At 42.8% G+C, this 27,584-nt stretch overlaps 2 protein-coding genes across 2 annotated transcripts; one reads left to right on the top strand and one right to left on the bottom strand.

Annotated features, from left to right (window-relative positions):
- The first annotated feature begins 793 nt into the window (after positions 1-793).
- Positions 794-10,724, top strand: LOC106598837 (procollagen galactosyltransferase 2). Its single transcript, XM_014189846.3, has 12 exons — positions 794-1,174; positions 2,074-2,184; positions 2,400-2,517; positions 2,779-2,913; positions 6,306-6,510; positions 6,768-6,887; positions 7,416-7,489; positions 7,703-7,809; positions 8,391-8,523; positions 9,503-9,630; positions 9,898-10,104; positions 10,374-10,724. Exons 1-12 carry the CDS (start codon positions 936-938, stop codon positions 10,657-10,659), a joined length of 1,863 nt encoding a protein of 620 aa, XP_014045321.1. The 5' UTR covers positions 794-935; the 3' UTR covers positions 10,660-10,724.
- A 1,845-nt stretch (positions 10,725-12,569) lies between these two features.
- On the bottom strand, positions 12,570-19,393 carry zgc:153115 (C2H2-type zinc finger protein). Its single transcript, XM_014189843.3, has 2 exons — positions 18,557-19,393; positions 12,570-15,840 (listed from the first exon to the last, which is right to left on the bottom strand). Exons 1-2 carry the CDS (start codon positions 19,050-19,052, stop codon positions 15,587-15,589), a joined length of 750 nt encoding a protein of 249 aa, XP_014045318.1. The 5' UTR covers positions 19,053-19,393; the 3' UTR covers positions 12,570-15,586.
- Between the last annotated feature and the right edge of the window lie 8,191 nt (positions 19,394-27,584).

Raw genomic sequence — 27,584 nt, 5'->3', positions numbered from 1 at the left:
CAACGTTAGACAACTATACAGAAAACCCTAAAATTGCTGAAATAAAGTATATGAAATCAATTAAATAATAGTGAGATTAACTGATAACTGACACAGGCATGTTGGTGTAGAGGGAAGATCGGAATGTTGTGAACCCAGAGGTTCTGAGTTCAAAACCCAGGTGAGGACATGTTGAATAATAATTACTGTATGAACATGCACAATGTAATCATGTATGTTAAATATGTGAGTTGAAAACATTGTAAGTTACAGGCTCTGGGTGGATCAGTGGTTCACCGATCGGCTTGGCAACAGTAACAAGGGGTGGCATGTGAAGAGATGTTTTTTTGGGGGTGGCAAGAATGTTTCTTTGGGACCATCAGGAGACGTTGTAAAAACGTATTTAGGGACGTTGGAGGAACAAGCTGGGAACTAAACAAACCTCCAGAGGGCCATAACCGAACATCCTACTTTTTCAACATCATGAACACAGGAATGTTCTTGCAATGTTCCTATGAAACATGTCTACAACATTAATATCTTATATTCTGAGAACATGGTAACTACGTTCTAGGTCAATTCTATTTGACATTGAGGAAATGGTCTCTTGGAAACGGTCCTTGCACATCACTGGAAATGATCATATGAAAACGTTATGTAATGACATAATGAGACTTTTAAGGGAACATTCTCTAAAGTTGTGAGAACGTTTGTATTTAGCTGGGATAGGCCTAAATTGGTAGTCCTACACCGAAAGGAAAACCCCCAGAAAACATAAATAATAAAACATATTTGGGTGGATAGATAGTCGGCTTACCAGCCGTTCACCGGTTGTCTTCACACTGTCTGCATCTCACCTACCAGATCAGTGCCACATACTCGACTTGCACCATTCATCCACTCTCAGCTGCAGTACATGTAGTTCAGGAGGGAGATAGAGCACCCTTAAGGAAATAATGCCGTTTGAAATTGTGGGTTTCGGATTGCTTTTCTTGATTTTGACCGCGATACTCCCATTCAACACATGTACAGAAGACTTGATAACTGAACCCGTAGAACCTGTCCTGCCCGAGTCTTCGTTGCTGAAGCCCAAAGTATTGCTCAGTATCCTTGCGCGCAATGCGGAGCACAGTCTTCCCTACTTTTTGGGGTGCATCGACAGGCTGGAATATCCTAAGGATCGTATCGCCATCTGGTAAAACATGTTCAGTTTAATATTTTGTTCCACATTGTTTATTACTTTTAGACATTTAACCCTTTGAAAATCCTTTAAATTATGTATCATATCCATGGTTAGTCAGAGTATGGCTAGCTCATTGAGTGATGTAAACTAAAGCAGTCACGTATTGTCACATTGTTGCCCATTAATTCCAGAAGACACCACATGCTTACATTTTGGGAATATTGGGTATTTTTGTTTAAAGAGCATCAGATTTTAGTTTTGAATTGAAAAATTCCTCAGTTCCACTAAGGACGTTACTGAGGTGGAGTTCGATAGATTATTTACAGTGTCACCCAGCCCTATGGGCTAATTATAACTGCATTTTACCATAATAAATGAATCAAATATATATCAATCCCTGAACGGAGGGCACTTTCATTGGGCAAAACCTATTAAAAACCAGTTGCTGTCAGTGGATTAAGTGGCCCGAGTTCAACCTCTCTACCCGAAATATTCAGAGATGAATATGAGATGAATGTGAGAAGAGTAAATAGTGGTCTTGGAGCAGAGAGAGAGGGTGAGATGTGACGTGGAGTGGCACAGCACCAGGCAGAGAGAGAGAGAGAAAGAGAGAGAGAGAGAGAAAGAGAGAGAGATAATAAAGAAGTCTATGCTGATGTAATACAGTAATATGTTTTTATCTGAAGACACTTACAGTAAATCACATGCTATGTAGAAATCTGGTGTCCAGACTCTCTGTTCATCATGCTTAAATCTAGGTTTAATCTGTGTCCGGAAACCGGGTCTAAGGCTCATATGGGAATCAAGTTTAAAACCATGGTGTGGAAAGAAAGCACCATGCTCCAACCAACAGAGCTATCTAATCCAGCCAGTAGCTCTAGTGGGCTGATGCTCTAGCCACTTTGTTCCAGTGCTGCTGCAGACCACAGTGTGGACAACACCACAGCCATGCTGCAGGAGTGGATCAGAGGGGTGCAGAGCCAGTATCACTCTGTGAAGTGGACACCCATGGAAGAACCAAGGTGAGCACACTCTGAAATACATCCTTCCATTTTCTCCACATTCACTTTACATGTCTTCTTCTCAGACGACTCACCTTTCCCTGTGAAGCTGGGGTGTTCATAACTATCAAGGACCCATATTGTGCACTCTTGTCATTCAATATCTATGTCAACAAAAGTCAAGAATAAAGACCTCTCCACTCATTTCTCTCCTTCCATCTCCCCCTCTCCCCTAGATCGCATGTGGGTGAGTTGGGGCCGAAGCACTGGCCTAACTCTCGGTTCACCCACGTGATGGAGCTAAAACAGGCTGCTCTCAGATCTGCCAGGGCTCTCTGGGCTGATTACATACTGGTGAGGTCACCCATAACTCAACACAGTGGGATAACAACAGTCAGTAGTAGGTGTCATTAGGCGCCGAGGCATCACATTTTGAGATGGCAAACTGTTTTGTTTTAGGCACTGTTTACTGTTACAGTAACGACACTTTCATTTTTTTAAAGCTGTAACTGGACGAAAGTACCACCAATAGCCAATTGCGAATTCCCCTCACTTTACTTGAGCCAGTTCGCAGAAACCCAGAATTTCCACTGAGATGATTCCTTCTTCAATCAGTTTGTGGACACTGACAACTTGCTGACCAACCGGCGGGTGCTGACTGAGATGATAGCAGAGAATTTAACGGTGGTAGCGCCCATGTTGGAGTCCCACGTCCTCTACTCCAACTTCTGGTGTGGCGTGACACCACAGGTACACCCTTCATTAATCTCTGTAACAATCTCTCCAACTTCTCCAACTTTTTCTGGCCCACAACTGGCCCCATTCTCAGAAGACAACTTTATTGTTTAGCTGCCACCCAAATGTTTATTCAATCAAGCATAACACTTGTCTATCTGTCTGTCTGTCTACCATGCCAAGCTTGTCTGTCTGTCTGTCTGTCTGTCTGTCTGTCTGTCTGTCTGTCTGTCTGTCTGTCTGTCTGTCTGTCTGTCTGTCTGTCTGTCTGTCTGTCTGTCTGTCTGTCTGTCTGTCTGTCTGTCTGTCTGTCTGTCTGTCTGTCATGCCAAGCTTGCCTGTCTGTCTGGCTGGCTCTGTTAGTGTCATGGTGGAAAGGGTTTTGGTAGGGGCAGGGAAACAGATGGAGCCATTCCTCTTTGATGATTTGCCTTCTGTCATCTTCGCATCACCACTCCCCTAGCCACTTTCCCTTAGTGATATATGACCGTATGATTGGCTCTTCTGTCCTTTCCCATTTTCTTTCTTCTGGTTTGTCAGTTTTCTATGTCATTGATAGTCAATTCAATTAGCATTCACAGTTTTCTATGACATTGATAGTCAATTCAATTAGCATTCACAGTTTTCTATGGCATTGATAGTCAATTCAATTAGCGAGTATGTCATTTTTTACATATACAGTCGTGGCCAAAAGTTTTGAGAATGACACAAATATTCATTTCCACAAAGTTTGCTGCTTCAGTGTCTAGATATTTTTGTCAGATGTTACTATGGAATACTGAAGTATAATTACAAGCATTTCATAAGTGTCAAAGGCTTTTATTGACAATTACATGAAGTTGATGCAAAGAGTCAATATTTGCAGTGTTGACCCTTCTTTTTCAAGACCTCTGCAATCCGCCCTGGCATGCTGTCAATTAACTTCTGGACCACATCCTGACTGATGGCAGCCCATTCTTGCATAATCAATGCTTGGAGTTTGTCAGAATTTGTGTGTTTTTGTTTGTCCACCTGCCTCTTGAGGATTGACCACAAGTTCTCAATGGGATTAAGGTCTAGGGAGTTTACTGGCCATGGACCCAAAATATTGATGTTTTGTTCCCTGAGCCACTTAGTTATCACTTTTGCCTTATGGCAAGGTGCTCCATCATGCTAGAAAAGACATTGTTCGTCACCAAACTGTTCCTGGATGGTTGGGAGAAGTTGCTCTCGGAGGATGTGTTGGTACCATTTTTTATTCATGGCTGTGTTCTTAGGCAAAATTGTGAGTGAGCCCACTCCCTTGGCTGAGAAGCAACCCCACACATGAATGTTCTCAGGACGCTTTACTGTTGGCATGACACAGGACTGATGGTAGCGCTCACCTTGTCTTCTCCAGACAAGCTTTTTTCCGGATGCCCAAAACAATCGGAAAGGGGATTCATCAGAGAAAATGACTTCACCCCAGTCCTCAGCAGTCCAATCGCTGTACCTTTTGCAGAATATCAATCTGTCCCTGATGTTTTTCCTGGAGAGAAGTGGCTTCTTTGCTTCCCTTCTTGACACCAGGCCATCCTCCAAAAGTCTTTGCCTCACTGTGCATGCAGATGCACTCACACCTGCCTGCTGCCATTCCTGAGCAAGCTCTGTACTGGTGGTGCCCTGATCCCGCAGCTGAATCAACTTTAGGAGACGGTCCTGGCGCTTGCTGGACTTTCTTGGGTGCCCTGAAGCCTTCTTCACAACAATTGAACCGCTCTCCTTGAAGTTCTTGATGATCCGATAAATGGTTGATTTAGGTGCAATCTTACTGGCAGCAATATCCTTGCCTGTGAAGCCTTTTTTATGCAAAGCAGTGATGACGGCACGTGTTTCCTTGCAGGTAACCATGATTGACAGAGGAAGAACAATGATTCCAAGCACCACCCTCCTTTTGAAGCTTCCAGTCTGTTATTCGAACTCAATCAGCATGACAGAGTGATCTCCAGCCTTGTTCTCGTCAACACTCACACCTGTGTTAACGAGACAATCACTGACATGATGTCAGCTGGTCCTTTTGTGGCAGTGCTGAAATGCAGTGGAAATGTTTTTGGGGGATTCAGTTCATTTGCATGGCAAAGAGGGACTTTGCAATTAATTGCAATTCATCTGATCACTCTTCATAACATTCTGGAGTATATGCAAATTGCCATCATACAAACAGAGGCAGCAGACTGTGAAAATTAATATTTGTGTCATTCTCAAAACTTTTGGCCACGACTGTACACTCTGTGGCCAGTTTATTAGGTACACCACCTCCTTTCACTAAAATGGATTGCTCCTACAGACAGTGAGTCACGTGGCCTTGGCTTGCTATATAAAGCAGACAGAAAGGCATCGAGGCATTCAGAGACTGTTTGGTTGAACGTTAGAATGGGCAAAACAAGTCACCTAAGTGACTTTGAGTGTGGTAGGATCGTCAGTACCAGGCGCGCCGGTTCCAGTATCTCAGAACCCGGCGGCCTCCTGGGCTTAACACACATGACAGTGTCTAGGGTTTATAGAGAATGGGGAAACAAACAAAAAACATCCAGTCAGCGGCGGTCCTGTGGGTGAAAATAGCTTGTTGATGAGAGGTGGAAGGAGAACGGTAAGAATCGTGCAAGCTAACAGGCGGGCCACAAACAGGCAAATAACGTCTCAGTACAACAGTGGTGTGCAGAACGATATCTCAGAACGCACAACTCGTCGGTCCTTGTTAAGGACGGGCAATTGCCGCAGACGACCACACAGGGTTCCACTCCTATCAGCTAAAAACAAGAAGAAGCGGCTCAAGTGAACGTGTGATCACCAACACTGGACAATTGAGGAGTGGAAAAACATTGCCTGGTCCGATGAATCCCGGTTCCTGGTGTGTCATGCTGATGGCAGTCAGGATTTAGCGTAAGCAGCATGAGTCCATGGCCCCATCCTGCCTGGCGTCAACGGTACAGGCTGGTGGTGTAATGGTGTGGGGAATGTTTTCCTGGCACACGCTAGGTCCCTTGATACCAATTGAGAAATGTTTCCATGCCCCAAAGAATTCAGGCTGTTCTGGAGGCAAAGGGGGGATCCGACCCGGTACTAGATAGGTGTATCTAATAAATTAGCCACTGAGTGTAGATGATGATTTATACATTTAATGCTCATGATTTATACATTTAATGCTCATTAAATGTGTTTTCTTTTGTTAATTCATTATATTATAGCATCTTGCTTTTGTGTTCGCTCATCATTGTATTTAAAGACTTAAATTATTCACATTTCCAGAGAGCATACCATTGAAGCTTTTTCTTCATTAAATGCATTTATGTCAAGGGGCCACAGAAAATGTAACGATGGGCCGAATTTGGCCCTGGGGACTCTATTTAAGTTTCTCTGATCCACTGTGTCTCTCCCTGCCCTCTTAGGGTTACTACAAGCGCACCCCTGAGTACATCCCCATCAGGAACTGGAAACGCCAGGGCTGCTTTGCTGTTCCCATGGTGCACTCTACCTTCCTGGTGGACCTGAGGCGGAGCGCCACCCGGGCGCTGGCCTTCCACCCTCCACACCACGATTACACCTTCCCCCTGGATGACATCATGGTCTTCGCCTTCTCTGCGCGGCAGGCAGGTCAGTCATAGAGTCATAATGAATTGTGTTTAAATGCTCAGTTTCCTTACTGTGTATTGAATGTGTTGAATCTTAGTTCAAATAGTCATTGTTTTCTTTCAAATACTTTAGTTGCGTTTGATTGAGCTTGTCTGGCGCAGTGGAACCAGTGGAATAGCCGGGCTATGTGGCACTCCAGGCAGGCTCAAACAAACACTCCATTATTATTTATATGTATTATGTTTTGTGTCTAATGCTAAACCTGTGACTCCATACAGATGTGCAGATGTACATATGTAATAGAGAGCATTATGGGTATCTGCCACTGCCTCTGAAGCAAGAGCAAAGTCTGGAGGAGGAGGTGGAGAGCTTTAGCCACACCATGACCGAGGCTCTGAGTGAGTAATCTGATGCACACACACACACACACACACACACACACACACACACACACACACACACACACACACACACACACACACACACACACACACACACACACACACACACACACCCATGCAGACAGCCACCCACCCACCCACACAGACACCCACACACACACACACACACACACACACACACACACACACACACACACCCACCCACCCACACACTCCCCTCACTATATTTTAACGTATCTCTCCACTCTTGACTTTCTTTCTTTCCTGCTGTTTCCTCTCCTACAGACCAGTCTCTGTGATTCCGTTTGACTTTCACTTTCACAGCCGTGTCAGAATTCTCACTCTTCCGTTATCTCTTTTGCTTCTCCATCTCTCCCCGTCTCTTCAGAGAATCCCTAAACTGGTCATTAATGAGAGACTGACGAATTCCCTTACAAATCATAGATGGGAAATGTCTTAACACAGTGTGATCTGCTTTTATCTTTTATCTAGTAATAAGAGTCTAATACAGGTATTTTTCTTCAGTCGATTACCTCATGAAGCCATCCAAATACATGCACCATACAGCTAAACCTCTGGAAAAGATGGGATTTGATGAGGTACTGAGAATGTACTTACAGTATATCTACACTATTGTATATCTACACTACTGTATATCTACACTACTGTATATCTACTGTATATCTTTAGTCATCCACTGTCATTGTTTGAAAGAAATCACAGAAACGTCTATTTCATACAAATCATGAGAAAGGTGATAATGGATGGAACAGTCGGATTTTAGTGACCTGTTCTCCCCGCCTTCATTCTAGATCTTTCTGATTAATCTGAAGCGTCGCATTGACCGGCGGGATCGAATGCTGAGCACCCTTGCCGTTCTGGGCATTGATATCACACTGACAGAGGCGGTGGATGGCAAGTATGACACAACAATCCAAAAGCACTTTACATAACCTTCTGCACCTCTTATTTCAGAAGGAAATAAAATACATTTCCTGCTATCCATACTGAATCCTCACTCCTCTCCACTATGGTTCCACTCGGACTCCTGAGTGGCGCAGTGGTCTAAGGCACTGCATTTCAGTGCTAGAGGCGTCACTACAGACACTGGTTCGATTCCAGGCTGTATCACAACCGGCCGTGATTGGGAGTACCATAGGGCGGCGCACAATTGGCTCAGCGTTGTCCGGGTTTGGCCGGGGTAGGCCGTCATTGTAAATAAGAATTTGTTTTTAACTGACTTGCCAAGTTAAATAAAGGTTACATAAAACATTTTATAAAGTGAGCATGGATTCCTCAAACATGAAACTTTGATGTATTATCAGTATCTTAATTTTCCTTTGATCTTTTGTTCTACCGTTGTGAATTGAATCAGAAAAAGAACAGGTGCCAACACTGCACAGGTGCAAACTTGTAGTAAATCTAGACTTACGCACCTGGGCTGGGTTTGAACATTTAATTATGTTTTATTAATCTTTTCTTTTCTTCTCTTTTCTTCAGAGCCCTGAACTCCTCCCAGCTGCAAGCGATGGGCATAGACATGTTGCCTGGGTACAAAGACCCGTATTCGGGGCGCGTGCTAACGCGAGGGGAGATCGGCTGCTTCCTCAGTCACTACAACATCTGGAAACAGGTACATGTCTAGTCTATACACGAAACAGGTACACATCTAGTCTATACATGAAACAGGTACACATCTAGTCTATACATGAAACAGGTACACATCTAGTCTATACATGAAACAGGTACACATCTAGTCTATACATGAAACAGGTACACATCTAGTCTATACATGAAACAGGTGCACATCTAGTCTATACATGAAACAGGTGCACATCTAGTCTATACATGAAACAGGTACACATCTAGTCTATACATGAAACAGGTACACATCTAGTCTATACATGAAACAGGTGCACATCTAGTCTATACATGAAACAGGTACACATCTAGTCTATACATGAAACAGGTGCACATCTAGTCTATACATGAAACAGGTACACATCTAGTCTATACATGAAACCGGTACACATCCAGTCTATACATGAAAATCGATTCTATACACTTGCAAACGTTGCGTAAAAATACTAATAAATCTTTATAGCTAGCACTTTTATTGTTAATGGTACACCCCTTTCCTGCAGTCAAATGACCAGATCTCCCTCTAGTGGCCTTATGGGTGGAATGTTCATAGTTAATAAACATTCCTTTCTTTTTTGGGCCCAAAAATCCGGTGTTTTTATGTCAAACAGTTTTGTTATATTTCAGTCTTCTGTGATGTATATAAAGTGTAATATTGGGAAGCAAACTCAAAATGGAGTACATTTAAACTCTATATCTGACATGGTACAGGTGTTTTTAAGCTCATAACCATGTGTGTGAGGTGTATATTTTTGTTTCAAAGTAGATGTGTTTAAGACCACCAAGAATCACTCTGTGTAACCCTGATTTAGCCCACTGCAGTAAAAGGATAATGATCTGTAACAGTGCTCAAACTACTTTAGATGTAAAGATATAAGATAGAAAGCAATGTCACTTGTTTTAATGTATCAAGTATTTGGAAATTCAAACCCTGGCTCAGTGGCTGTCCTGTGGTGCATGACTCCCCCTAGGTGGTGGAACAGGGACTGCAGCGTGTGCTGGTGCTGGAGGATGATGTGAGGTTTGAGCCGCGTTTCCGAAGCAGACTGGTGACCATCATGGAGAACGTGGACCGAGTGGGACTGGACTGGGATCTGATGTGAGGGCTGATTGGCTGCATACACACTCGAACATAGGCAGGCAGACAGACAGACAGACAGACAGACAGACAGACAGACAGACAGACAGACAGACAGACAGACAGACAGACAGACAGACAGACAGACAGACAGACAGACAGACAGGATGCCAACGTGTGTCTGATCTTAGGATGCAGCATAATAGTGTAAAATGGCTTATTTTTCTAGGAATGCTTTATAAAATGAATGGAAAGAGGTTGACGTTTCTCTCTCCCTCTCTCCCTCAGCTACGTGGGACGTAAGCGGCTGCAGGTGAAGCAGCCGGAGCGCTGGGTGGAGGGGGTCAGTAACCTGGTATACCCTGACTATTCCTACTGGACCCTGGGTTACGCCCTCTCCTTGCAGGGAGCCAAGAGGCTCCTGGGAGCCCGGGCCCTGGGCAAGATGCTACCTGTGGATGAGTACCTGCCTGTCATGTTCAACAAGCACCCAAGGTGAGTTCCAGTGGTCGGACAGGCTTTTGTCTTTTAACTGCAGTGTCCACATTCTCACTCTAGCACATGCTTGTTGAGTGACATTTGTCCCTGCAAACCCAGTGTTTGCTGATCTTTAGAGACTAAGTAGAGATTAAAACGGTGCAAACAATATGGCGGTGGTTCCAGGCAGATCTTCCAATGGGCCTTTTGGAGCTAGGAGAAGGGGTTGTTTTATACCGGGCATGTGTTGTTGTTTTTTAATTCTCCTCAACTTTCCTTGCCCTCAGGGAGGAGTACATGGCCCAGTTTGAGCAGAGGGACCTGCTGGCGTTCTCTGTGGAGCCGCTGCTCCTCTTCCCCACCCACTATACTGGCGAGCCGGGCTACTTCAGCGACACAGAGACCTCCACCATCTGGGACGATGAGGCCACAACCACCGACTGGGACCGGCAGAACACCCAGCGAAGCAGCAAGCAGGACGGCCAGGGGCGGCCTATGCCCCCAGGCATCGCCAAGGAAGGAGGAGGCGTGCCCCCACCCTCATCTGCCAGCACACAAAGAGATGAACTCTGAGGAGTTGAGGTCACATAAACACACACGTTACGCCTATGATTAATAAATGAAATCTTACATTGCCATACTGGCTGGCAACATTCTTATCTCTTGCTTGCTACGGCTAATTTACAGTCACGTCAAACAGTGCAGCCAGAATAACAACAGTAGCTGCATTTGCATTTGTTTAAGCTGTTTTCTAGTGAACTTTATTTGGATACATGCATAACAATGAGCTAATGTGGCGCGATTTCGCCTGGCATATCATTTTTTTATTTAACCTTTATTTAACTAGGCAAGTTAGTTAAGAACAAAATCTTATTTACAATGATGGCATTGACATTGTGCGTTCACAATGCATTCACAATGACATTTTGCTCTCTCGTCAGGACACTGTTGATCAGAGGAGCTAGCCAACAACACACCTAACACAATCACTTCAAACTGAAGCTGAAAATACTGCAAACTAGCTGCACCTCGTTTTGTTTGACCTTTTTTCAATTGACATTACTTTGTATATATCCATCAAAATGATGTCAGCTGATTCATGATTTCGACTGGTTTAGAAACGCTGCCTGCCCGTCTGTCTCATCCCGACTCCCGACATGTTCATTACTATGGAACAGCTGGAGATCTAATTTTAATATTGAAACAATGTTGCAAATGTCGGCAATATTTATACAAATCTCCTCTGTTGAAAACTAAATGTTAGTCTAAAAGAAATGTGAGATAATGTCTAGATGCTTTTTATAGTGGAGATCAAGTTCATAACTTGCCTGACTGGGCTGATGAGACAGTGGATTGTGCAGTCAGATGGAATAAAGTAAATAGGCATTTTAATGTCATAGATTTAGCCGGTGGTAATGTGTGGAATAGACACCGGCTAGAATGCGGTTTTAACCAATCAGCATTCTGGATTAGACCCATCCGTTATATAATCAGGATTAAAAACTGGGTGGTTCGAGCCCTGAATGCTAATTGGCTGACAGCAGTGGTATATCAGACCGTATACCATGGGTATGACAAAACATTTATTTTTACTGCTCTAATTACGTTGGTAACCAGTTTATAATAGGAATAAGGCACCTTGGGGGTTTGTGGTATATGGCCATTATATCATGGCTAAGGGCTGTGTCCAAGCACGCCGCGTTGTGTCGTTCATAAGAACAGCCCTTAGCCGTGATATATTGGTCATATACCACACCCCCTCATGCCTTATTGCTTAATTAAAGAATGATGCATTTTAACTGTCTGCAAACATTCCAGCTGATTGTATTAGTTTATGGGATACACACATATTCAATATTTTATAGGGATAGTTCACCCAAATTACAGAATTACATATTGGATTCCTTACCATGTAAGCAGTCTACGGACAAGGTATGACAGCAATCCATGCTTTGGTTTTGTTTACCTGGCCACTGTTTCCAAATGCTAACTTTTTTTTTGCATCTGTGGCACAAATCCAGTGCAAGTCAATGGTTCTGATTTTAGCATTTTTCTATCTTAACGTCCAAATCATCCTAAAGTATCCAAAAAGCTCAATGAAGTTCCTTAAATATCATTTGGACATGAGACAAGAAAATGTACTTACACAGGTACCATCGACTTGCAGAGGATTGGTGCCAGATTGTAAAAATATTGCAGTTGTCAAGTAAACAAACCAAATCATGAATCAAGGATTGTGGTCATACCTTGTCCAGAAACTGCTTACAGGGTAAGGAAACCAACATGTCATTTTGTATTTTGGGTGAACTATTCTTCTCAAGGGATTGATCAAATTGTCCTTACTTTGAAAGCCATCTACAGACAACCTTCCCTTCAACTTCACAATATTCACAAAAAAGTGGATATGTCAAGTATAACTCAACATTTATATACAGATACAAGATAAAGTCACCTGTTAACAAGAAAATAACACATACAAAACATTCAACTTAAGGTTTTTGTTTATTATTAAAAAGCACTGGCAGTTTTGTATCAAGCAAACAATGGAACCAAACAGTTAGTATATGTTCCATATCACAAAATAATAAGCTATGGGAAAAAATGAATTAAAATTATAAATCGCAATAAATTAATCCTTAAAATAATAGCAACAATACATGATTACACTTGGGTGCTGCACAGGAAATATGGAAGAAATGTTTCAAAGACACCTGAGAGTATAAATATCAAAGAACAAGTCGCAGCATTTATTGAATTAGTTCCAAAGGTCCTCTTATCTACGTAACCAAAGCTCAAATAAGAGGTTTCTTAAAGAGTTATTGGTGTAAAAATTTGGCTTAACAAAATTCTAAAAACATTGGTTCTATACAAACAATGCAGCTGTGTATATTTGTTTAATTAGTGTACAGCGGGAAACAATTAGCATAGTATGCCCCATAAGGTGTTCAGCGCGATTAATTCAATTGTTTGAGATATGGTTATGCCCCCACCAGCCAGATTTAGTGGTTTGTAAAATGTATATTGAGTTATTGGCAACTTTATCTGAAGGGAACCTACATAAGCACTTTATAACCCATACAGTACACATTTATAAGCAGTTAATGAATAGTGCATAAATGCTTGTTTGTTAACTGCAAATAGTGACAAAACTGAAATATCAACTTGTTAACATAAGCATTTATGCAATGTTCATGTACTACTTAAGAATATGTTATGAATGGGTTATTAAGTCCTTATGTAGGTACCACTGAAATGAAGTTACAAAATGTAACGCAGTAGGTCCAAACTAACTGATATAAGTAGCATTGTGCAACATGAAGGGTAGTGATACATACTGAACACTTGTGAGATGCCAAAACTGATGATCAGCACTATTGAACACCAGGGGTACGTAATATACTATGAAAAAGTGTTAAGCACAGTCAAAACTCTGTACGCGGAGCATACATGAGAATATAGACAAGACGACTAAAGAGATGTTTCCCTGGCAGAGTGTAGTTTTCACTTGAAGAACGCAGGAAGTTCAAACCTAAGGCTTGATTGTGTTTAGAAGCATTTCATGAGAAAAGGTGAGTTTCTTAATGGACTCCATTTTTTGTCCAACTACTTTCCAAGGGAAGACAAGTATTACACAAACATTGCGAGGTAAATTGTTACCCTTTGTGAAATAATCATAAATTTGGCGCGAGGCAGACTTGCTGTCAGAAAATTAAACAAATACATTTGGAAAATGATGAGATCCATGGAGACATTTTCAATTCATTTGAAAACATAGCAAACACTCTTACTAAGTCATATTGTGGCTTTGTTTGAAGTAGTCCATTTTTGTTCGATAACTGCCAGCAGTTACCAAGAGCTGTAAACAGATAAGAACTTGTGAAAATGTGTACAAATGGCAAAAGCATTTCAACTTAAAGTTGAATACAGGTACATCCCATTACAATGGAACTAACAGTGATCAAATGATGCAGCAAGAATGATCAATTAAAGTCAGTTTGTTAGTAAAGACAAGGAAGGAATATACTGGAGGGACAGTATGACGAGAGAGGTGCCTTAGTCATGCAATTCAATCGTTCTGTGGAAGAAATGACAGTTATAAACAAGGCTCTGAGAGCATAGTGTCTGAGAAAAGCCACATAGATAGAAACAATTCATTATGCTCAGCAAAGAAACAGTTAAAAAACAAACACATAATAACCCCAATCTATCCTTTATCACACTTTCCTAAAGCACTTAGACAAATGTGGCTTACTAACCTAACCATCCGTTATAATAAGTATAATGAATTCACATGTATCTTTATCAAATTCCACAGTGTTCAATTGTAGAAGCATATTAACACAGTGACTACCTATCACACAAATTAGCCAAGTAGCTAGCATTAAAAGCAACCTCTGGTTAAAAGTGGAATATTGCATATGTGTATTTGTAATGCGCCAACGAGTCGGCGTAAACCTGTATAAATGATTTAAACTGTAAACATGGTGCAACAATAAGTATGAAATAGTTTAAGGCTTTCTGAATTTCCTGAAGTGTTGTTCACTGAGATAAAGTAATTATGTCCATTTAGATGGACAGAGTGAAAACAGTAAAAAAGTGTCTTCTCTTTCTAACAAAATGTAATTACAGACACGCGCTTTACTCACAAGCAGCGCTATCCTATCCATGTGTATAGTCTGTCACCCCTAATATAAGGACTACAATTCATCACAAGTATTACTTCCTCTAATATTTGTTCACGATATTCTCTACAATAGAAGGTTAAAGGATATATACATTTGCATCCGTGACGGACATAATAATACGTATATCATTGGTCAAGGTTTCATGGATAGTAAAAAGAAAAGTCGATCTAGAATTAATAAGGATGGTGTGTAACCAGCTAGTCTTTAGCGGTTTAAACCATTCATCATCATTACTGAAAGTTAAGTTGACCCTGAATTTAAAATGATAATACAGTAAATACGATATTACAACAAAACAAAAAAAAAAGATAACTAAGCCAACTAAATTCCAATGACAAAAATGCATGGAATGTGCAACCTCTAGAAACTGAGGACATGTCATCAGCAAGGCTGCTACACATTTAGTTGACCTCAGCCTCTCTACGCCTCTAGTTAAATATCCAAAATGGCGCTAGCAAGAAAGGAAACAGCCACAGTAAAAAAGCATGGAGCACCATCTCTCTAAAATAAGCCGGGAAAGGAAGGAAAACATTTGGCTGATGCGTGTGCTGAGACTGCGGAGTGAAGACAAAGAGAATTCCCTGCATGTGTGAGTGTTTTTCAGTTAAATGATTTCAGTTTTATAGTTGAGCGTTGAGACTGGTGTCGTCTTCATACGTCGGGTGGGTGGTGAACGTGCACCCACCTAGATACTGTTGTGTGGGGAGTTGTGACAGACAGGCCTGGCTAGTGGATCTGATTGGTTAGGACCACTCCCTGTGACCCTTGCTGACCCCAGCCCTAGACGTGGGAGTGAACCCACTGACCCCTGCACTCTACTGGCTCATGGCGGGGCTGGACGCCCCCTGTCCCCCAGGGGACGAGGCCTTGCGGCCCAGCATGGACGGCTGGAAGTCGGGGTGGCGGCGGGCGTGCTTGATCAAGTGGTCGCTGCGCATGAAGCGCTTGTCGCACAGCGGGCACAGGAAGCGCTTCTCGCCTGTGTGTGTGCGCGTGTGGCGAGCCAGCTCGTCCGAACGGGCAAATTTTTTCTGGCAGTCGGGCCAGGTACAGGGAAAAGGTCGTTCACCTGATGAAGGGAGACAGAAAGAGAGACATTCAAATTATCATACTGAGTGTGGCACAAATGTCAGACTGGCAAATATTGCCCTGCTCGTACCAGTCACTAACACTAGATATGCAGCGGTCGGTAGTAAGCTAGATTCTTGGCAGACTCCAGTATACCCATCAAGTTAGTAGAAAGTGTATAAGATTAACAGCAGCCATTTTCTTTCAACTCAAAAAGGTCATCCACCCCTCTGCTCTATTTAATGCACCAAATCAACCTACGTTATAAAGAAAAACTTACTCTGGTCATGGTTCATATTGAAGAGAGACATTTTGAAAAGTGAATGCAAAACGTAGACAGCAATAGATATTGACACTCATAGGGCAGACTAACACCAACATACAGTGGGCGGCCATCTTAGAAAGGTGCCCTCAACACATCCAAAAGAGATAGATAGAGGACTCTAGTGCCCAAAAGCCTGTTTTAGCATGGCCAGCGCATATGAGGACTTTCACCATTTTGAAGTATCAAATAAAATTTTATTTGTCACATTTGCCGAATACAACAGTTGTAGACCTTAAAATAACGGGGCTATATACAGGGGGTACCGAGTCAATGAACGGGGCTACAAGTAGTCAACTGGGTGGGACTTCCTATGGGTGAAGGAAGAATCACATAACATAGAATCAATTCCATCCAGGTTACCAGGAGATCGGCCAGTGAATTATTCTCGTGAGGAAACATTCCATAACTGTAGGTGGCAGTAAATCAACAACCTTGGCCTTGTATCTGTTCAAACAACACACTCTAGGTGGCAGTGTGCACCCTTTCAGTTTGTTTGCCAACTCAGAAGTAGTAGATGAAGAAAATTGACTACTTCAAAATGGAGATGGCCTCAATAGTATATGCCATTTAGCAGGCACTTTTATCCAAAGCGACTTACAGTCATGCGTGCATACATTTAACTTATGGGTGGTCCCAGGAATCGAACCCACTACCCTGGCTTTACAAGTGCTGTGCACTACTGAGCTACAAAGGATCAATAGAGCTCCCAAGACAATTTTCATGGGAATATTCTAAAATCGGCATAAAACATTTTCCCGCCAGAGATGCGTTACCAACAAACTGATTTATTGCGAATAAAAGTCTGTGCGTGATGAGGTAGTGCACATAAAAATAACTTGTGGTTAAATTCCCATGCAGCAAATAAAAAATACAAGCTAAATGGGTTTCCATCGCATTTTTAGTTCTACTGATGGATTTGTCACAAAAACTGTTGCATTATATAGCAAATGTGCCGACTCTGGTCTTGGCACGTGTGCTCTAGCCAACACCTCACATATACAGTGAGGGTAGGCTACTTCGATGATGATATGGATAAGAGCAAGATTTTAACTTTTGTTTTGTAAACGGCAGCCTAGCATCGATGATCATGTCACCAGAATAAGACCCTCGATATTTATTGGAAAGGAGCATCAAACTCATCACTGTGCACGTTCACCACCATGTGAAGTTCATCATAATTTATTCAATCTGTAGCCGAATAAACTGCTTTCCCGAGTCGTAGTGGGACAACAACACAACATATCATCGCATGACTACAAGTTTACATCGATGTGATGGTCATTATATCCATTTTTGCGAATAAAGGAGTTTCCACCGTTGAGGACACCCTTTATGTTGACTAGACTTTAATGCATTATTAAGGTATCCACAATGTGCAGCCTCCTACGCCTATTTTGTGGCCCTAATACAATAGAGTAACATTGCTAATAGGAGTTAACCCAGGACAGACGCAGGGGTGCCAGGAGCTATATTCAAGACCGCAACACTTCCACTCACTGGTCATGGCTAGAAGGGATACCGATTTTAGTTCGCAAGTGATTCTGTGGAAATCAAATGAAATTCAGTCTGCTGTAGAACTCGACGCTGTGTAAAAACACAAACTCTCGTCGTAGTGAACGGGACTATGACGTAATGTGACGAAACCCTTCTCTCCGTGATCCACTCACTCCCGTTTTGTGGGCGTTCCCTAACGATTTGTTCCCGTTCTAATCCATCACTGACCCTGAACACCCCCCCCCCCAGGACTGTGCGGACACCTGGGCAATGGACACCTGATGCATCTATACACCGTTACAGCGCTAAACATACCATTTTGAATGGGAAAACTATGACAGCAATGGCTGATTTCAAGAAAGATGTTTTCGAAAAAGACGTGACTGTTACACGATGGCCACATTGATGCGAGGTGGGATTAAAAGATTTGGCTGTTTGAGCTGAAAGAACCACCGAACCTGCGCAAACGCCCCGAATGTTACATTTAATCTCGAACTCACTTCGTATGCAAATCCAACCTAGTTGCAGCATGTTCGTCACTAGGCTTTTTTTCGTCCAACCCCATTCTTTTGTTCGATTACTTCTTTGTTATGAGCCCTCTGTTTGAGTTTTTCCCCTTTTGTTCTGGGAGTATTGTAACGTTACTAACTCGCGGGTAAACGACTCGTCTCGCCCACCCAATCGACAGTGTCCCTGTGAAGAAAAACAGTTTTCTTCAGGCAGAAATATGATACTTGTAGATATGAGTGACTCACAAAGGGGGGAGTGCTTAGTAAGTATGGACAAACTTGAAGTTCTGGATCAAATTGCATAATAAAATGACATTTGTGGAGACTATAGCTAATTCCCCCCCAAAATGTACAGTTAAGCTATATAACAGCCAGCTATATAATTGTACCTGTATGGGTTCTGATATGGGCTTTCAGATGAGATGATTTTCCATAAACTCGGTCACAGCCGTCGTAAATGCACTGATGTCGCTTTACTGGGGACCGAGGCGCCCCTCCTCCCCACTGCTGTTGAGTAGCATTGTACTGTCCAGGAATTGGAGTAGCAGAGGGGGTCATGGTTGGGGTAGTTGAGTCAGACAACGTGGTGTAGCCGCTCTCCCCACATGAGGAGTTGCTGCTCTCCGAGTAGGCCGACATGGACCGGAACTTGCCGTGGAGGTCCGTGAGGATCCCGGCCACCGTCATCATGTTGGCCCCTTCGAGTCTCAGCGTCTCACGCACCTCCCTGTCCTCGTTCGACCCTTCGGGCTCCCCAGGATGAACGGCCTGGGGAGGAGGCTGGGCGGCGGGGACAACCGGGGTGGGTCGGTGTAGGACAGGACCGCTAGAGATCGACATCAGACATTCGGCGGCTAAGTAATCCGAATACGCAACCATCGACATTCTTGTTTTATGTCGTTGACTTTTGCAAGTCCTTTGTAAAATTCTGTTTTGTTTTCGGTGTCGTTTTCGAAGGGGACTAGCCAGAGATTTCGACCTCGTTATGTCAGACGAACTCGTTGAACCGACCTTTTCCAGCTATCCCTATACCGTCACAAAGCCTTGTCGATATGTGTGCTCGAAATTATATAAAACAAAAGCAAAAAACTATACTACCAAAACGTGTCCGTTCCTCCAGCCCCACATGCATGCTTTACATCATCCGAGGGCTCATTGTGTCTGCCTCTGAAAAGCCGGTCAAACCTACGCCCACCGATACAGAGCAACACGCACAATCTGACGTTGCGGACTGACGTGAAGAGCGGGCGTGGTGGATGTGTGTCTCAGTGGGTGGAAGCGACCGATACAGCAGCGTGGAAAGGTGGTGCTCTGTGCTTGAGTTGAGGGTGTAGCCCTACTATAAATGCTTTATCACATTTTATGACTTCCTCTTACACCCTATTTCTCCTTTGTCATCAACATATATATGAAGGACTAAAAATACGTGTGCTATTTCAGCAATAATTATTTTCTTTTTTTTTAAAATTCCATTACCATAGTACATCATTATTTATATGCTGTATATTAGACTTATGGATTCTTTTACTCTTTTGAAAGTCGTAATTCTATTTTAAGGTCTAGTACCTAAGAGCAGAGGCTAGACAAAGACACTAGATGTCTCTCTTGTCCCTCTTCTTCTTAAGCTTCTGCTCACTTCCAGATATAGCATCACATAAACAGTCACACCCCATTTTCTCTGGCTGGCTGTTTGTGAAGCCATCTGTCGCACCATAATTACTCACTTGGAGGCTTAACCAAATCTGACCCCAACAATGAACTGGTGGATATCATCGTGCAGTAATAGAGACGCAATAGAGCCTATAGGCAATACGATTAATGAAAATGACCGTTATGTGCACTCCCATCTTAATATAAAAACATGGACAACCGTTGATTACAGTGTTATGGGTGGGTTATAAGGGTAAAGATGTATAGAATATTTGTGTCACAGAACATACATCTATTGTATTTGCAACAATATGACAACCAGGTTGCCATAACATTGTCGATTCTCACTAAAAAGCAACAAACATAAAACTTTAAAATCCCGAATGTGAGTTGTGCTTTTCTGTCACCCTTCTTTAGCCATAGGGCGGTTTATATACCCTAGAGTGTTTTTGCATTGAGGGGAGGGGGGGTAATGTTGTGTCAAATGACTGGCTCAGTGGATGTTTGTAGCTCCAGGCTGGAAGGTATTTCCTGATTGGATACTGTGAGTAGTGCTGGTCACTGTGGAAACAGGAGCAGGCACAAGCATGGCCATTCACTGCCTGTGTGAGAAAAGGGACTGTTCTTCAGTCCAACTACTGTACTTACATGTGGAGTCTTGGAAGCCAGGGCTGCTGCAGTGACTTGAGAATGCTATATGGCACCAATCAGGTCTTCGAGGACTGGAGTTGCCCACCCCTGCTATATGGCACCAATCAGGCCTTCGAGGACTGGAGTTGCCCACCCCTGCTATATGGCACCAATCAGGCCTTCGAGGACTGGAGTTGCCCACCCCTGCTATATGGCACCAATCAGGCCTTCGAGGACTGGAGTTGCCCACCCCTGCTATATGGCACCAATCAGGCCTTCGAGGACTGGAGTTGCCCACCCCTGCTATATGGCACCAATCAGGCCTTCGAGGACTGGAGTTTCCCACCCCTGCTATATGGCACCAATCAGGCCTTCGAGGACTGGAGTTGCCCACCCCTGCTATATGGCACCAATCAGGCCTTCGAGGACTGGAGTTGCCCACCCCTGCTATAAGGCCATGTCTCAGCTTGGACACAGTAAGATATCTATGGTTTGTGATTGGATTTGTGATTTGACTTATTCCTAAAAGTTTGTTCTCATTTCGGACAGGGATGACTGACTGTTTTTCAGTGAAGAATGGACAGTAACTGTTGAGACTTTTTAAAAGAGGCGAAAATGAGTTCCTACATTATGACTACTGGCATTTGCAAATTAGACATTTCAATTGAGTGAATTCAACATTGAATCTGGGGTTTTCACTGAGTTTTTAAGCTTGTTTAAAGGGTTTGTGTGTAGATTTTGGGATTTTAAAAATATTTTTCTATAGTACTTCAGATGGATCATCAGTTTTTGTAATCCCGAATGCATCGGTGAGAACGAATTGAATGAAAAGTCATGCAGTACGTTCTTAAGTGCTTTTTTATGGTGACACTTCATAATAACTTTAATTTACAAGCTGTTAATAGATGGCTTTTCTTTCCAGCAAGTCATTAACACATTCCTTATAAATTATCTATTAATAGCGTATTAACGAATGTTATTATAAAGCGTTACTGTTACATGTTTTGAATTGAATAATATAACTACTTCTCTGTTGACATTCAGTATTTATTTTCCATATAAAAACAAGCTTTCTAAATGGTCTGTTATTTGATGGCTACAGCTTCCTCATCACCAGACAACTCGTTGCAGAGAGGGGTGAGTTACACCTGCGGATAAAGCATGACGATAGCCACTACTCTACAAGGCTCTATCTCAGGCCGAAATGGACTGGCTCTCAACTGTGTGCTGGATATTGACCTGATTTCCAAGTGTCACATTATGGTGATTTTTTTGGGGTGAAAATGTGACTTTGGGAAACCATCAATGTAAAATCCTTGAATTCACCTTGAAAAGAACATTTTACAGGCCAATAATTATTTCACTTTTGGAACTCAGTTCCCCCGAGTTCCTCCTCGTTTCCAGCCCTGAATATAATGAAAAATGGGAAATTAATATGATATGGGACTTTTAGTGATGTTCTTTTCTATGCTCCCTATAGATCAGGAATCCCCAGAAGGAACATTTTGTGCATTTTGAGGTAAATCTGAAATGACAGCATGAATATTGATTGCTTTGTGCGTTTTGTGTTCTTTCTCTTCCTTGCTCGTATGCGGGTTTCCCCCTTGATTTTATGTGCTGTGCTTAATACAATGTACCCATTGATTTTCTTCTGTTTGTGCTATCAAATTATTAATTATTATGGATGATTTAAGTTACAAAAGCACATATCATCCACAATAATTCATGATTTTGTCACAAAATAGTGCATAAATGATACAAGCACAGTAGTACCCGATAATTCTAGAACATTGCAATTGTTTTTCCATGGAATGTAATACTCTGTACGACAACCATCATGAGTCTGTATCAAGTGTGCCAAAGCTGGGCTGAAACAACAGCCTGACATCCTGCAGCTTCCCAGAACCACGTTTGAACACCTATGTCGTCAAATCATATTGTATAGTCGACAATCCTCGTGACTTTTTTCCATCCTGTGTCAATTCTTCAGACAGATCTGTACTGGACCTGCACTAGTACTGTAGGTGTGAGAGGAGACGCCCTCTACTGGTGAAGATGAGGAACCTCAGTCAGTGTCAACAGGACCAACAGGCTGACTTCTGACACTCCCACACAAAAGCCCAACACATTCACATACAGTGGGGGAAAAAAGTATTTGATCCCCTGCTGATTTTGTACGTTTGCCCACTTACCAAGAAATGATCAGTCTATCATTTTAATGGTAGGTTTATATGAACAGTGAGAGACAGAATAACAACAAAAAAATCCAGAAAAATGCATGTCAAAAATGTTATAAATTGATTTGCATTTTAATGAGGGAAATAAGTATTTGACCCCCTCTCAATCAGAAAGATTTCTGGCTCCCAGGTGTCTTTTATACAGGTAACGAGCTGAGATTAGGAGCACACTCTTAAAGGGTGTGCTCCTAACCGCAGCTTGTTACCTGTATAAAAGACACCTGTCCACAGAAGCAATCAATCAATCAGATTCCAAACTCTCCACCATGGCCAAGACCAAAGAGCTCTCCAAGGATGTCAGGAACAAGATTGTAGACCTACACAAGGCTGGAATGGGCTACAAGACCATCGCCAAGCAGCTTGGTGAGAAGGTGACAACATTTGGTGCGATTATTCGCAAATGGAAGAAACACAAAAGAACTGTCAATATCCCTCGGCCTGGGGCTCCATGCAAGAGTTGCAATGAGCATGAGAACGGTGAGGAATCAGCCCAGAACTACACGGGAGGATCTTGTCAATGATCTCAAGGCAGCTGGGACCAAATAAGTATTTGACCCCTCTGCAAAACATGACTTAGTACTTGGTGGCAAAACCCTTGTTGGCAATCACAGAGGTCAGACGTTTCAAGTAGTTGGCCACCAAGTTTGCACACATCTCAGGAGGGATTTTGTCCCACTCCTCTTTGCAGATCTTCTCCAAGTCATTAAGGTTTCGAGGCTGATGTTTGGCAACTCGAACCTTGAGCTCCCTCCACAGATTTTCTATGGGATTAAGGTCTGGAGACTGGCTAGGCCACTCCAGGACCTTAGTGTGCTTCTTCTTGAGCCACTCCTTTGTTGCCTTGGCCGTGTGTTTTGGGTCATTGTCATGCTGGAATACCCATCCACGACCCTTTTTCAATGCCCTGGCAGAGGGAAGGAGGTTCTCACCCAAGATTTGACAGTACATAGCCCCGTCAAATGATGCAGTGAAGTTGTCCTGTCCCCTTAGCAGAAAAACACCCCCAAAGCATAATGTTTCCACCTCCATGTTTGACGGTGGAGATGGTGTTCTTGGGGTCATAGGCAGCATTCCTCCTCCTCCAAACACGGCGAGTTGAGTTGATGCCAAAGAGCTCCATTTTGGTCTCATCTGACCACAACACTTTCACCAGTTGTCCTCTGAATCATTCAGATGTTCATTGGCAAACTTCAGACGGGCATGTATATGTATTCTTGTGCAGGGGGACCTTGCGGGCTCTGCAGGATTTCAGTCCTTCACGGCGTAGTGTGTTACCAATTGTTTTCTTGGTGACTATGGTCCCAGATGCCTTGAGATCAATGACAAGATCCTCCCGTGTAGTTCTGGGCTGATTCCTCACCGTTCTCATGCTCATTGCAACTCTTGCATGGAGCCCCAGGCCGAGGGATATTGACAGTTCTTTTGTGTTTCTTCCATTTGCGAATAATCGCACCAAATGTTGTCACCTTCTCACCAAGCTGCTTGGCGATGGTCTTGTAGCCCATTCCAGCCTTGTGTAGGTCTACAATCTTGTTCCTGACATCCTTGGAGAGCTCTTTGGTCTTGGCCATGGTGGAGAGTTTGGAATCTGATTGATTGATTGCTTCTGTGGACAGGTGTCTTTTATACAGGTAACAAGCTGCGGTTAGGAGCACACCCTTTAAGAGTGTGCTCCTAATCTCAGCTTGTTACCTGTATAAAAGACACCTGGGAGCCAGAAATCTTTCTGATTGAGAGGGTGTCAAATATTTATTTCCCTCATTAAAATGCGAATCAATTTATAACATTTTTGACATGCGTTTTTCTCGATATTTTTGTTGTTATTCTGTCTCTCACTGTTCAAATAAACCTACCATTAAAATTGTACACTGATCATTTCTTTGTCAGTGGGCAAACGTACAAAATCAGCAGGGGATACTTTTTTCCCTCACTGTACGCAACATATGCACACACACAAGCATACAGACAAGAAACAAACACACATACATTACACACACACTTTTACACTCATAATTTGCTGCTGCTACTCTGTTTTTATTTTACTTGTACATTTTTTTAATTTTTTTTTTACATTTTAGTCATTTTAGCAGACACTCTTATCCAGAGCGACTTACAGTAGTGAATACATACATTTAATCTAATTTTTTCATGCATTTTTTTTTTTTGGTACTGTACTGTACTTTTATTATTATCTATTCTTATTTACTCTGCCATCATGTACATATCTACCTAAAATACCGCGTTCCTCATTGATCTGGTACTGGTACTCCCTGTATGTAGCTCCACATTGATCTGGTTCTCCCTGTATGTAGCTCCACATTGATCTGGTACTCCCTGTATATAGCTCCACATTGATCTGGTACTAGTACTCCCTGTATGTAGCTCCACATTGATCTGGTACTCCCTGTATGTAGCTCCACATTGATCTGGTACTCCCTGTATGTAGCTCCACATTGATCTGGTACTCCCTGTATATAGCTCCACATTGATCTGGTACTAGTACTCCCTGTATGTAGCTCCACATTGATCTGGTACTCCCTGTATGTAGCTCCACATTGATCTGGTACTAGTACTCCCTGTATGTAGCTCCACATTGATCTGGTACTGGTACTCCCTGTATATAGCTCCTCATTGATCTGATACTGGTACTCCCTGCATATAGCTCCTCAATAATCTGGTACACCCTGTATATAGCTCCTCATTGATCTGGTACTCCCTGTATGGAGCTCCACATTGATCTGGTACTGGTATTCCCTGTATATTGCTCCTCATTGATCTGGTACTCCCTGTATATAGCTCCACATTGATCTGGTACTGGTTCTCCCTGTATATTGCTCCACATTGATCTGGTACTGGTTCTCCCTGTATTTAGCTCTTCATTGATCTGGTACTGGTTCTCCCTGTATATAGCTCCACATTGATCTGGTACTCCCTGTATATAGCTCAACGTTGATCTGGTACTCCCTGTATATAGCTCCTCATTGATCTGGTACTGGTTCTCCCTGTATATAGCTCCTCATTGATCGGGTACAAGTACTCCCTGTATATAGCTCCTCATTGATCTGGTTCTCCCTGTAAATAGCTCCACATTGATCTGGTACTGGCTCTCCCTGTATATAGCTCCTCATTGATCTGGTACTGGTTCTCCCTGTATATAGCTCCACATTGATCTGGTACTGGTTCTCCCTGTATATAGCTCCTCATTGATCTGGTATTACCTGTATATAGCTCCATATAGATCTGGTACTGGTTCTCCATGTATATAGCTCCACATTGATCTGGTACTGGTTCTCCCTGTATATCGCTCCTCATTGATCTGGTACTGGCACTCCCTGTATATAGCTCCACATTGATCTGGTACTGGTTCTCCCTGTATATAGCTCCACATTGATCTGGTACTCCCTGTATATAGCTCCATATTGATCTGGTACTGGTTCTCCCTGTATATAGCTCCACATTGATATGGTACTGGTTCTCCCTGTATATACCTCCACATTGATCTGGTACTGGTACTCCCTGTATATTGCTCCACATTGATCTGGTACTGGTTCTCCCTGTATTTAGCTCTTCATTGATCTGGTACTGGTTCTCCCTGTGTATAGCTCCACATTGATCTGGTACTCCCTGTATATAGCTCCACATTGATCTGGTACTCCCTGTATATAGCTCCTCATTGATCTGGTACTCCCTGTATATAGCTCCACATTGATCTGGTACTGGTACTCCCTGTATATAGCTCCTCATTGATCTGGTACTGGTACTCCCTGTATATAGCTCCTCATTGATCTGGTACTCCCTGAATATAGCTCCACATTGATCTGGTACTCCCTGTATTTACCTCCTCATTGATCTGGTACTGGTTCTCCCTATATATAGCTCCTCATTGATCTGGTACTCCCTGAATATAGCTCCACATTTATCTGGTACTCCCTGTATTTACCTCCTCATTGATATGGTACTGGTTCTCCCTGTATATAGCTCCTCATTGATCTGGTACTGGTTCTCCCTATATATAGCTCCACATTGATCGGGTACAGGTACTCCCTGTTTATAGCTCCACATTGATCTGGTACTGGTATTCCCTGTATATAGCTCCACGTTGATCTGGTACTGGTACTCCCTGTATATTGCTCCACATTGATCTGGTACTGGTTCTCCCTGTATTTAGCTCTTCATTGATCTGGTACTGGTTCTCCCTGTATATAGCTCCACATTGATATGGCATTGGTTCTCCCGGTATATAGCTCCTCATTGATCTGGTTCTCCCTGTATATAGCTCCTCATTGATCTGGTACTGGTACTCCCTGTATATAGCTCCACATTGATCTGGTACTGGTACTCCCTGTATATAGCTCCTCATTGATCTGGTACTGGTACTCCCTGTATATAGCTCCTCATTGATCTGGTACTCCCTGAATATAGCTCCACATTGATCTGGTACTCCCTGTATTTACCTCCTCATTGATCTGGTACTGGTTCTCCCTGTATATAGCTCCTCATTGATCTGGTACTCACTGAATATAGCTCCACATTTATCTGGTACTCCCTGTATTTACCTCCTCATTGATATGGTACTGGTTCTCCCTGTATATAGCTCCTCATTGATCTGGTACTGGTTCTCCCTGTATATAGCTCCACATTGATCGGGTACTGGTACTCCCTGTTTATAGCTCCACATTGATCTGGTACTGGTATTCCCTGTATATAGCTCCACGTTGATCTGGTACTGGTACTCCCTGTATATTGCTCCACATTGATCTGGTACTGGTTCTCCCTGTATTTAGCTCTTCATTGATCTGGTACTGGTTCTCCCTGTATATAGCTCCACATTGATATGGCATTGGTTCTCCCGGTATATAGCTCCTCATTGATCTGGTACTCCCTGTATATTGCTCCACAT

The sequence above is a fragment of the Salmo salar genome, chromosome 03 (genome assembly GCF_965601325.2).
Source record: "Salmo salar chromosome 03, fSalSal1, whole genome shotgun sequence".
Classification (NCBI taxonomy): Eukaryota; Metazoa; Chordata; class Actinopteri; order Salmoniformes; family Salmonidae; genus Salmo; species Salmo salar.
Note: the sequence above shows the minus strand (reverse complement) of the source record. Positions and strands in the feature narration are given on the sequence as shown.

What these genes read in the sequence shown, in the direction of transcription:
- LOC106598837 (XM_014189846.3), top strand. Translation starts at nt 936, where the DNA reads ATGCCGTTTGAAATTGTGGGTTTCGGATTGCTTTTCTTGATTTTGACC. An exon ending in CACCATGACCGAGGCTCTGA is followed by an intron (nt 6,888 to 7,415) that starts GTGAGTAATCTG and finishes ATTTTTCTTCAG; the next exon opens with TCGATTACCTCATGAAGCCA. An exon ending in AAAAGATGGGATTTGATGAG is followed by an intron (nt 7,490 to 7,702) that starts GTACTGAGAATG and finishes CCTTCATTCTAG; the next exon opens with ATCTTTCTGATTAATCTGAA.
- zgc:153115 (XM_014189843.3), bottom strand. Translation starts at nt 19,052, where the DNA reads ATGTCGATGGTTGCGTATTCGGATTACTTAGCCGCCGAATGTCTGATG. An exon ending in CCATATCAGAACCCATACAG is followed by an intron (nt 15,841 to 18,556) that starts GTACAATTATAT and finishes TCCCTTCATCAG; the next exon opens with GTGAACGACCTTTTCCCTGT.